This window comes from Delphinus delphis, chromosome 2, assembly GCF_949987515.2.
Source record: "Delphinus delphis chromosome 2, mDelDel1.2, whole genome shotgun sequence".
Lineage (NCBI taxonomy): Eukaryota > Metazoa > Chordata > Mammalia > Artiodactyla > Delphinidae > Delphinus > Delphinus delphis.
This window is the reverse complement of record NC_082684.1, coordinates 13839292-13851757: the sequence shown is the minus strand read 5'-3', so window position 1 is coordinate 13851757 and position 12466 is coordinate 13839292. Positions and strand designations below refer to the sequence as shown.

The 12466-nt window shown below is 48.8% G+C and overlaps 1 protein-coding gene across 7 annotated transcripts in view; it reads right to left on the bottom strand.

Annotated features, from left to right (window-relative positions):
- Positions 1-12466, bottom strand: part of TTC7B (tetratricopeptide repeat domain 7B) — a 237868-nt gene that overhangs the window by 132910 nt on the left and 92492 nt on the right. For all 7 annotated transcript variants that reach the window (XM_060004050.1, XM_060004048.1, XM_060004047.1 and 4 more), the window contains one exon: positions 15-93. In XM_060004050.1, coding sequence (XP_059860033.1) covers positions 15-93 — 79 coding nt within the window. The remainder of the gene's footprint in view (positions 1-14; positions 94-12466) is intronic.

Below are 12466 nucleotides of genomic sequence, written 5' to 3'. Positions count from 1 at the left end.
TTAGGTACACTTACCATTCGCAGGTTCTGGGTTGTCCTCGTTTCCACTGCTCTGAGGATCTCTCTAAATCTCCCGACCCCTCTCGTCAAGTTCCTGTGCGCACACAGAATGGGACAGGGTTTCCGTCTGGCGTGTATTAATGTTAGATATTTTATACACATACTTCAATTCATTTTGCCTACATAAAAGCTGTTGGCGAGACTGTAAGCAATCGTTCTGCACATGCCTGTCCATCTTTGTTCAACTCTGAAAAGTTTGACCTAGGATCAGTGGTCTTTTGAACTTCCACAATTCAATTTTCTCGGGAAAACAAATGTCGGAAGATCGGATCCGAGGCAAAAAACAAAAGGCAAGATATCTTTCCAGAGTCTATCTTCTACCTCACAGTGGCTGAGGAGTTTTCCTGCTCTGCTGAGTGGTGCTGAAAACTCTATCTTTTCACCGCAAGGTGGGTGGCAAAGGGGTACAGGAGTATCAACAAGGCACTGTGTGCAACGTGGGAAAGGCTTCTTGTGACCTGCAACCTTTACAGGCAAGACAAAGAGAAAAGGTATGAAAAATGAGGGGCTCCACCAAGCAACCACTCCGTGTCTTCGAGAACACACGTCACTGCCCAGTAAACCCATCGGCCCCCCCTGCCCCCAGCGAGGCAGAGGGTCACAGCCCCTCCCACGGTTAGTGAGCGCTGGCTGGAGGCCGGCGCCACCTGACTGGGGCCAGCATACCTCATTTTGGTGCCCACACACCTCACAGAGATGTGCAGGGTGACACGTTTCGTGAAGGGACAGTAATTCGTTAGTAAATCCCGGTCCACGTGCCCAGACCCCACTTGCTGTCTGCCCCCTCTGAAGGCCGTGCCTGACCCATTCAGCTGGGAGCGTTTCCCAGCAGGTCCCTTTACATCGAGCACCGCCACCTCCTACGACAGAACCCCGTGATATTTATAACCTGCTCGTTAGAACACATCTCAGCTTTCCAAAAAAGCCACAGAGCGGGTCAGCCGGTGCGGACCTGTCAGCCAGCCTCTGCAGTCTGTGGCAGATGCTCTAGGTATTCAGCTCTCTTCTTGGATGACATTTTGAATCACACAAAGGGATTAAATCAAACTGAAGGTGGGTTCTGTATGCTACGAGCACTCACAAGGGCTATCAATTCGTGTCTTACACCTAACGTGACATCCCAGGACGCTGATTCACAAGAACAGCCCCAGAACTTGAAGGTAATGGTTTATTGGCACAGATACGTCAATACTCCCATATTCCTCTCACCCACACATATCAGATGATACCAGATCAGAAGCTTTACGGTGGCATGAAAAGAGAGGCTTGCGCTTGGCAGTCCAGGCAGCACTAAAGGAGACGTGAATAAAAATTAGGTAACAGGCCCTGGGACATGCAGTCTACGCTGCTGCTTTCCCCTTCATCTGCTTTTATGGGATCTGTGTTCACAGGCACCAGAGTACACTTGCTTTGGACTGAAGCTCGGTTCTGTTAAGTAACATGGTGGGGAGAAAACAGCTACAGCTGAAAAAGGGGATGGGCAGGGCAGAGCAGTCTCATTTTATTCCAGAAAAGAATGGCGTTTTGAACTGTGTGAAATAAGGTGGGACTGGGACAATATAGTTGGAGACCCAGGTTTAAAGGGCTGTTTTGGCAGGGTGGAAATTAAGCCTTCAGTAGGCAGTATCAAATCTATATGTTATAAGTCAGGGAAGGCTGTCAGATGGGAACTGGCCATTTGGAATGCCTCCCAGGCCCTCTTTGCAGAGTGAGATACCTATCCAGTTACGCAAGCACAGAAGTGTCTAGCTATAAGTGATCTGACACAACCTGGTCCACTGGGACACAGAAGAGAAACGGCTTGCTCAGCCCTCCACACCCAGTGAGAGGGAGAGCTGGGACCTTTCGACCCAACCTCGTCACCTTCCTGACAAAAGAAATGTGAGCCCTCAAGCTGAAGTGCAGCTCTAGAAGAAAGAACAAAATATGCATACGAGAAAGGTCTGTGTTTTACATCATTAATATGAAAATTAATATATATACATAATACAAGTCGGATGCGCTCCAGTGCTCCCAGCTAACGAGATTCTCCTAGGAACTGGTTCAAAACTGGAAAGAAAATCTGCTGGCCCAGGTGAAGCAGCCTGGTGTCCAAGGGTGAGGCCTCAGCTGCCCTAAATGAGAACCGACGGGTAGAGAAATTCAATTCCCCTCTGAGGCCGAGGTGTGGTTTCTCCCGTGCAGGACCGAGGCCCTCTGGTGGCGACTGCAGGAAGTCCCCGTGACCGAGAGGACGCCGCACAGGAGGCCAAACCGGTAGCAGCTGAGGGCGTATTCCTGACGCACTGACACTGCCTTTGAGGCAAATTCAAGTTTTTCTCAAGCTGCTTCCAGTTTACTTCTGGGAAGAGCTTAGGATTCAGAACCAAGTTCTTCCTGAAGCTGGGAGGAATCCTGCTTGTCAACAGCAGATCTGCAGTAACCGCAGAATGTCTCAGAAGGCCTCCGGCTGTGCTGGTCGAACGGCACCGTCAGGACAACCATGAGGCTGCCTGTCCACCCACGGGGCAGGAGGGAGGGGGACTGGAGGGGAGAGATCACCCAGCTTAAATATCAGAAAAGGAAATAAATATCCTAAGCGCAAAGACATCCAATTCTCAGCAACTCTTATACCATCCATACATGTTTTTAGTCACATAATTTTATTCAAGCAATCACTTCCACTGTTGCCATGACAGCAGAAAAAAAATTTTTAAGCTAGATGGATAATCATGATAGAAAGGAACAAAAAAAGGAATTAACTTGCAAGAATTACATTCTAACGGCTACGAAATACCCCAATTTGAGGGAAATAAACAAAAGCCACATGATTGTTTTCATGTCTCTAAACTCTTAGTTTATTCTTAAAATGTGGAGACCCATGAACTACCTGGAATGAACCGCTGCTTAAAAACTCCACTCCAAAATGAACAGAAGAGAGACAAGGAGTTGCCCCGGTTTTGAGGGTTTCCACAGACCCTCGACATGAGGTCATTTGTTCCATTTCAACACCTTTGACTTAGAGAGTGCAATGAGGTCAAAATGCATCATGGTAAACTATTCTTAAAAGGAAGGTTCTGGCCAGCATTCAAGCAGCAGGCACTGGCAAGCTGTCAGAGCTTGGGGTTCACCTCCTGCACCTCGCTTCCTGAGCTGGGTGCGCTTCCCTCCACGGGGAACGGTTCCCAACTGCTAAGCTCTTACCACGGAGAAAGGGCCTACAAGTCCCTTGAGCACCAGCTGGTTGTTCAGCCCGACAGGCAGGCGAAACCTGCCAACATCACCGACAGTCCCCAGCCCAGCAGGGAGAGCCCAGGCCAGCGTCCTCAGCCTTGCTCTCGTGCAAACCCAGGCAAAGGAAAGCCCACCCACGGTTCACGGGCACACATTCTAATCCCCCCCTTGACATACTTCCTTTTTTTCTTCTCTCCTCCCTTTTCCATCAGGTTTCATCCTCCTCCCCCTGAGCTACCTCCTTCCAGGTCTCGTGTGCTGGTCCTCAGGTCACTGCAGAAGCATGACTTCCTGAGGACATCCGGGGAGGGCACTGACTGGCCAGCGCTCGGCCTCCCTCTTGACCCTTTGGGCCTTGAAAGCAGCACTTCTGAAGGCTGGTCTCTGAAATGTACATTCTGACGTACAAACCTACAATCGAACCAAGGGGGAAACGTACATGGGAAGGAAGCCAGAGTTCCCAAATCCAAATCCAAATGGAAAACCGAGGCTGGGAGAAACTGGGAGGCCGGAGAACCATTCACCTGGAGACGGGCAGCTATTTCAACCGCAAGCTCAATATATTTTATTTTTATATTTTTTATGTTCACTTCTTGGGAGCAGGGTGGAAAAATACAATTCTTCCCTTAACCTGTCCTTCCATATTCTCTTCTAACCTCAGAGTTTGGCCCAGGCCACCAATGCACTCAAATTCAACCTCAACTGTCATTGTCATCGCAAACTCAACGTTCTGATGTGAATAAAATACTGGATGTCAAATTCCTGGGTAACAAGGGAAAGGTACCACTGCCAGCGTAGGTTCAGTATTTTTTCTCCTTCTCTGTGGTGGAGAACTTTATAACTAAAGATCAATTTTAGAACAAGTCAACACAGTAGATCTCTTAGAGCTAAGAAATCGTTCGGCTTTTTCCATGTTCTTTCATACCAACTGGCGCTTCTGAATCTCTTAAGCAGTAGGTTATTTCAATAATTACTGAGCACTGTTACATATCGGGTTCCAGTCTCATCCCTGAGGATACACTGGTGAACACGGGACAGCACCAGGAAGCTTGGATGGCTTCACATCCCCCATACGAACATAAGCGCCTTGAGGACTAAGATCTTTGTTTTGCTCACTGCCATATCCCAAGCCCCTCAAACAGAGTTGGCATCCAGAAAGTGCTCAATAAATATGTGTTGAATGAATGAAATTCAGAACTACCGTGAGCTGAGTGAACCACGACCCCGAGGGGATGCATTTTCTTCCTGTTTCTTACCCCCTTCGTTCTCACCGCACATGGACTGGCAGGCAGCACAGCAAGTTCCCTTTAAACAGAACACGTCTCATACATCCTCAGTCGTGTTTGTAGCATGGGTGCCTGGGAGAGCAGGGACATGCCTGTAGCAAGCAACGTACCCAGGCATGCCCAGCCTGCCAGCTTCTAGAGGGTTGTGTGGATAATGAGGATTTCGAGACTTTTGAAAAAACCTTTCAGACAGTTCAGGGAAACCTTGCTGCCCAGGTGCCTTTCCACATGCTCCTCTCTCTCTTTAAAGAGTCCTAAGTCATCCTTCAAGACCCAGGTCAAAGGCCACCTTTGAGAACCTTTTGTGAGCTTCCCCAGGAAGACACGACAATGCCTCCTGGTGTTGCCAACAAGTTTGTACATTTTTTTTTTTTTTTTTTTTTAATTTTTGGCTGCGTTGGGTCTTCGTTGCTGCACATGGGCTTTCTCTAGTTGGGGCAGGAGGGGGCTACTCTTCGTTGCGGTGCGGTGGCTTCTCTTGTTATGGAGCATGGGCTCTAGGTGCACGGGCTTCAGTAGCTGTGGCACGTGGGCTCAGCAGTTGTGGCACGCTGGCTCAGTAGTTGTGGCACACTGGCTCAGTAGTCGTGGCTTGCAGCTAGAGCGCGGGCTCAGTAGTTGTGGCGCACGGGCTTAGTTGCTCTGCGGCATGTGGCATCTTCCCGGACCAGGGCTCAAACCTGTGTCCTCTGCACTGGCAGGTGGATTCGCAACCACTGCGCCACCAGGGAAGTCCAAGTTTGTACCTATTTTGAGTGTAGACAGCACTAAACCTGTGCTTTTCCTTTGTATTTACGTCTGCAGTCATCTTGAGAGCACAGGCCCTCTTGTACTCACCTCTTCTTGTCCCAACTGCCTCACAGAGCCAACCAGGTACCCAGTGACCCTCAGCAAGCTTTTTGTGGGGTGAGGGCAATCTTACATTCTGAAATCCCCTTCCCCATCTCCTGGCTGAAAAGCATGTTTGTGATCACAAAGAGGACAACTGAAGAGATCCTTCTCACACCAGGAGATCCACCCTGTCAGTGTCCAGACACTGTCAGCACTTACAACCCTAGAAAAACACAAAGGGATACCATGTATCCCTAGGTCAATTTCTCTTCGTTCTCAGGCTTGGGAATTGCTTCCCCTTCATTTATACAACCCTTAGTACCATCTATGTGGAAAGAGTCTGGAATCGAAACCAGAACTCCAGATCCGGAAAGTGGGAGAAGAAAAAGACATCCTTCACAGTACGGAAGGCCACTTCTGGCCGGCTGTCAGGGAGCTGTTTTTCCCAGAATGGATTCCAGCTTCTCCCTCTGTGCACACTCTTTGCCTCAGATCCAGTGACATGCATTTGTGAAGACAGATGGCTTGCTGTAGTCAAGGGCCAGGGATCAAACCCACAACCTTGGCCTCATTAGCAAAGGACTCTCTCTGATCACCGGAGCGAGCCAGCTGCAACCTAGATATAGCAATGGAGGGTGTGACAACCGTGCACGCCGGGACCTGAACAAGCGGGCGAAGCTTCCGTAAGTCTCATTTCAAACCTAATGAGAGTCATACTAGGCTTAACAACATTTTTTGGACCACCCTGGCAACGAGGGCTTCCTCGTGACAAAAGCAGAGCAGACCAGGCATCCTAGTCAGCTGGCCAGGCAGCCACAGCACAGGGAGCAGCTGGGTCCCGGCAGCAGAGACACAGGTGGACGAGGCACAGGGAGCCCTGCGGGGCCCGGCCTGCTCACGCCTGTGACATGTGACAGCCAGACAAACTGTCCTGCCTGTGATGTATGACAGCCGGACAAACTGCCGTAGGGGCTCAGACGGAAGGACTACGCACCCTCCTACCCATTCTCTCCCCTCATCCCGACCCCGAGGCTCTGGGGAAACACGGGATACGGAAAGGCCTGCTCCTCTCCCATCCTCCTTCCTTTCAACCTTTGGAAATGAGTCAAAGGATATCAATCCTCATTCAAACAATACACAGCGAGTGTCCACTGCGCATGAGGAGAGGACCCCGGGGACGCAATGCTGGGCTCGCCAACAAACGCGCTTCCTCCCGCAGACCTGGATCGTAACGAGGCTCAACGTGACCCGAGAGGCCTCACAGTACCTGACGCAGAGCTGGACTCCTCGATCTGACAGCACTTTTAACAAATGAACCAGAGCGCGTCTAACACGTGAGGCTCGCTCTTCAGGGCACCCACCTGGAAATCCATGTACGCATCTAATCTACGTCCTCAAACCGAGGCAAAATAGAACGCGGACTCTGGAGTCAGTCTGGGCTCAGACCCAAGCTCTTCCACTTAACTAGTTGTTGACCTTGGGCAAGTGCTTGCCTCGGTTTCCTCATCTGTAAAATGGTGAGAACACATGTACCCACCTCATAGACTGGCTGTAGGAATTAAATGAGTTCATATACGGAGTAAGTGCTTTTTAAGCACTCGCCACGATTATCACCATCATCCTCAAAACTCTGCCATTGGTCAAAACGGTTCTGGAATTCTGGAATCTACCTTCCAGTCAATGCACAGACATGAAAGTCTGTTTTACTTCTTTGGAGTCATTTAATTTTGAAGAAAAAAAAAAGATATTCCCCAGTCTGATTCATTCATTCACTCTGCTATTTACTGAAAGCCTACCATGCTCACAATGACAGAAGACACGACTGATGTCAGGTGGAAGAGTGAAAAGCTCTTTCCTGGGGCCCTGTGGTCACTCTCGCAGGAAAGGATGGCGACATCGCTTAGGAGTGCTGGTGCCCGTGGGGAGGAGCAGAGAGTCTCCGCCAAAGGCCACCGGGCAAGGGTCAGAGCCCAACAACACAGATGAGGCAGAGGAACCAAGGCTGTTAGCAGTTGAGTCCTTCTTGTTCTGGCTCAGCTAATACAGGTTTGCTCTGAATCAATCAACAGCGGCCAGTCCAAACTCAAAAATGGGAGCTTGGGTGGCTGAGCCACTAGAGGTAGTTTAGTGGCTCAAAGTAGTGGTCCAGGAGGTCTAGCCACTAAAGTTCTAGGAGAGCCTGATCCAAAGCTGACAAGGGAAAAGCTCAGCACCAACATCGTTCACTTCCACAGAGGGAAGTGTTTGCTCGAGACCAGCCCGAGGTGGGAGACACACACACATGTAGCACGAGGAGTGCAAGAGAGGCCAGGGCTCCACGGCCTGCTTCCAAGAAGAGACATAGCTTATTACGTGGAACCCTGATATGCACCAGGCCAATCTAATACTCATTGAAAATGTCAGTAATAAAGCAGAAGGAAAACAATCTAGGAGGTAGAAATGGTCTGCTAACAATATGGCTTCAAACATTCATGAATTCTAAGCAGCAGGGTCACATAGTTAGAAGGACTTCTGACCATCCTGTTCATCCAGCCATTTGGGCTGTGGAGAGGGGGAAAGGCAGAGAGGACATCAAGGTGGGGGGGCAGTCCTTCCAGATGGACCACAGTACTTAAGCTGAAGGTTCAATACAAGGATAAGAGGACAGTGTTCACTTCCATTCCAATAGCGGGAAACAGAACTGCATTTCCAGAACAACCTCTGGGGACAATATTTCAAAAGCTATGACAAGTGAGAAAAAATCCAAGGGACTCAGTTTAAAAATAACATATATAGGACTTTAGGGACTTCCCTGGTGGCGCAGTGCTTAAGAATCCGCCTGCCAATGCAGGGGACACGGGTTCAAGCCAGGAAGATCCCACATGCCGCGGAGCAGCTAAGCCCGTGCTCCGCAACTACTGAGCCTGCGCTCTAGAGCCCGAGAGCCACAGCTACTGAGCCCGTGTGCCTAGAGCCCGTGCTCCACAACAAGAGAAGCCACCGCAATGAGAAGCCTGCGCACCGCGATGAACAGTAGTCCCCAATCGCCACAACTGGAGAAAGCCTGCACTCAGCAACGAAGACCCAACGCAGCCAAAAATAAAATAATAAAATTAAAAAAAATATATATATATATAGGACTTTAAATGTCCAGGAGTCACGGGTCCAAACGCCTGCAGGAGCCAAGCAGGCAAGAGACAGGGGTGAGGAGAGCTGAGTGGGGACGGGGAATGGCAGCAACTCTGGAAGCAGCGCTCAGGCCAGGTCAGCCCGAGGGTCCCATTCAAAACCAGACCAGGCACCCTTGGAGGGGAAAGGAGGACCTTGGCCATGAAGCAGGCACATAAAAGCCTCCGGGAATTTTCTCGGGGAAAACAAAGCAGTGTTGCCCAGTTTGAGGCAGCATGGTGCCGCCTGGAATCCTCACAGGTTCTTGTGAGTCAGGCTGGGAAAGATTAGTAAGTTGGGGATAGAAAAGAAGGAGAGGGCAAAGGTTGAGAGTGATCATGGGACGAGGAACAGAGACTGGAATGTGAGACATCTGGAAACAAGGCGAAGGGAAACAGTACCAGGCGCTGGGCCTCCACGGGAGGGGTAAGAGCCCGGGAAACAGGCTTCACCTTGCTGTACCTGCCTCCCCATCTGTAAAATGGGACTAATACCTGCTCCTGAGGCCTGGATAAGATGACGCCTGTAAAGTCGCTGGCCCAGCGCTCAAAATCATGTAATCCTCCCATTCCCCACCCTCCCCTAACCCTCGCACCACCCACCACCTGGTCCTCTGTTCCACACATAAACTGTTACCGGATAAAAGCCAAAGACAGACACTGGTACGTTTGTGTACCTCTGGTTTAGCAGAAGATACTGCAATATCAGGACTGGTTTCCATCGTATACTATGGTCAAAATTTTTTTCTCAACTGACAGGTATTTAGCATCTTCTGTAGTTTTAGACACGAAGAAACAAAGGCTCAGAGAAATTATGTAACGTGCCCGTGATCATCACACAGCCCACAGACAGAAGAGCTGGTATTTGAACCCAGGCCCAGTCTGACTCCAGTGCCCAGAAAAGTTGATGATCCCTGTCATGCAGAAGCCTGCAAACAGTCTGGAAACTGTGACTAACTCCCATGACACAAAAGCAAAAGCACGACAGGGCAGAAGAGAAGCAAGGAAGGCTGGGAACAGCGAGGGCCAGGCCAAATTCCTACCGGGACACACTTGGCTCTGAAGAAGGGCTGTGATTCATGGCCCCTGCCAGTGGCGGCAGACAACAAAGGGACAGCAGAGCATTTCTGCCGCGTGGGCTAACCTTCACGGCAGAAAGAGAACTCTGAACTGGACCAGGATGGACAAGGAGACTAACATTGACAAAATGATGGTAATATAAAAACGGGTCTGTCCACAATTCGTTAGGACAAGCTTCTACATCAGATGCTTTCATCATATGCCTCACAGAGTGGCCCTTCCCAGTCAGAACACATCCAATCACTCAGATGGTGAGCTCAACTGTACCTTTGCACCATCTATAGAAAAGAGGCTTTGTTAAGCACATGAGCAGGGCAAACATGATATGTGGGGAGAATATTGAATTTGCTCAGCAGAATAAGCTATTTTCAAGCCCTTCTAAGCCATCCAGAAGAGCGGACATTTACTAATAGACCCCTGACAAGATAATTACAAATGAGTCCTCTCTCTCATCAAGAAAGCCTCCCTAAGACTTTCGGCTGCTGGGAACTTCCCTGGTGGCGCAGTGGTTGGGACTCCACGTTCCCAATGCATAGGGGCCTGGGTTCGATCCCTGGTCAGGGAACCCGTGCATGGATCCCACATGCATGCCGCATCTAGGAGTTAGCATGCTGCAACTGAGGAGCTGGCGAGCCTCAACTAAGGAGCCCACGAGCTGCAACTAAGACAACAGCGCAGCCAAATAAACAAATAAAATAATTTTTTTTTTTTTTTTTTTTTTTGGTATGCGGGCCTCTCACTGTTGGGGCCTCTCCCATTGCGGAGCACAGGCTCCGGACGCGCAGGCTCAGCGGCCATGGCTCACGGGCCCAGCCGCTCCGCGGCATGTGGGATCCTCCCGGACCAGGGCATGAACCCGTGTCCCCTGCATCGGCCGGAGGACTCTCAACCACTGCGCCACCAGGGAAGCCCTAAAATAAATATTTTTAAAGAAAAAGAGACTTTCAGCTGCTTCAGGACAGAGACGGGGTCTTCCAGGGTAAGACCAGCTACACACCTGCTAGTCACAGGGCTGCTGTCAGGATCACATGAGGCCACAGTCACTGCTCAGTAAATGTTCGCCATCATCGACTTCTTCTGAAGTGACATGAGCTGGTCCCACGCCACCCCCAGCCCATTGTTCCAGATGGTTCTCCCACCAACCTAGTGAGCAGACAGGACTCGTTACCCTCAACTGACAGAGAGGGAAACTGAGTCCCAGAGATGGAATGGGAGAGGCCTGCCCAACAGCGCTGAGCGGGCAGCGGAGCCAGGACCGGGATCCCCAGTGCAGGGATCCTTCCCCTGCCCCTGCTCGGTGTCCTTCTATCCACCCCAACTATTTTTTTTAACTTTTTGTTATATAAAAAATAGACACAGAAAGCCACATAAAACAAATATATCGCTTGAGAAATTATTACAAGGCAAAAACACTTGTAACTATCACCCAAGTTTAAAAAAAGAATCGTTGTCACTCACCCCATCCCAGTTAACAGGCCTCTCCATCCAACCACAGTAACTGCCCCCCTGACTTTCCTAGTCATGGCCTCATTCCACTCCTTACAGCTCAATCACTCAAGTATACATCCCTGCACTTGCCCATTTTTTTTTTTCTTACTTGATGAGTCTTTAAAATCTCGGTTAATCTACAGGTTCCCTATCTACCTCTTTCTTTTCCTTACAATTAATCAGTTAAAGAATCTGAACTGCTTGACCTGTAGAGATTCCCATTGGCTGGAAAACCACACAGTCATGCAGTTCGACAGGAAAACCACAGAGTCATGCAGTTGGATATAGTACTCCTTTCTCTGTATTTCTTGCATTTGGGAGCTGGATTTTGAGGCTTCACCCATTCAGGTTCAATCCCTTTGCAAGACTTTGCCAGTCGTGTGTTCTTCCATCAGGAGGCACATTGGGTCCAGCTGTCGCTCTTTTTCTGCTGTTAGCTGCCCTTGATGCTTGATGGTTAGATACGTTAATTCACTGGGAGTTACAAAATGGTGACATTCTAATTCTCTCACTTCATTTTCACTTACTAGCTGGAATAATTTTATAGAGAGGTGTTTCCCTTCATCTAATATTTGGTTTTCCAGTTCATACAGTAAATGGAGGAAAAACATTTGATTCTTTCTTTCTGTCTACTTTGTTAGATACTGAATTAGAACTCATGAATTTAAACATATTTGATGAGACTATTGCAATTTTTATCCTTCTTGAAATTTAAATTGTCCCATATATGGCCTGAATTCCATGTTAGAAAACATAGCCCTAGAAATCTTTGATAGTTCTCTTGCTATCTGATATGTAGAGATTTTACAGGCTTGTCTTATTTATTTCCTACCCCAGAACTGAATGAGGTTTTTTAAATTGGAAAATGATACTTCAAGATCACAACCTAGGCACTAGGGACGGTCATTGCTACTGGGTCAGTCACTGAGCCAAACCTCCTCTCCTCTCCTTGTCTCTCTGAAGGACTTATTTAAAGGACCTCCTCTCTCTCTCTCTCTCCCTCTCTCTCTCTCTCTCTCTCTCTCTCTCTCACACACACACACACACACACAAACATATATGTGTATATCTACACACACGCACACACAAATACACATACAGACACACACACACACAGATACCTAATGATTTCATACTGATATTTCCAATTCAGTCATTCAAATTGAAGACTACACTACAAATAACAAATGCTGGAAAGGGTATGGAGAAAAGGGAACCCTCCTACACTGTTGGTGGGACTATAAGTTGGTACAGTCACTATGGAGAACAGGTGGAGGTTCCTCAGAAAACTAAAAATAGAATTACCATATGATCCAGCAATCCCACTCCTGAGCATATACCGGGACAAACCTATAATTCAAAA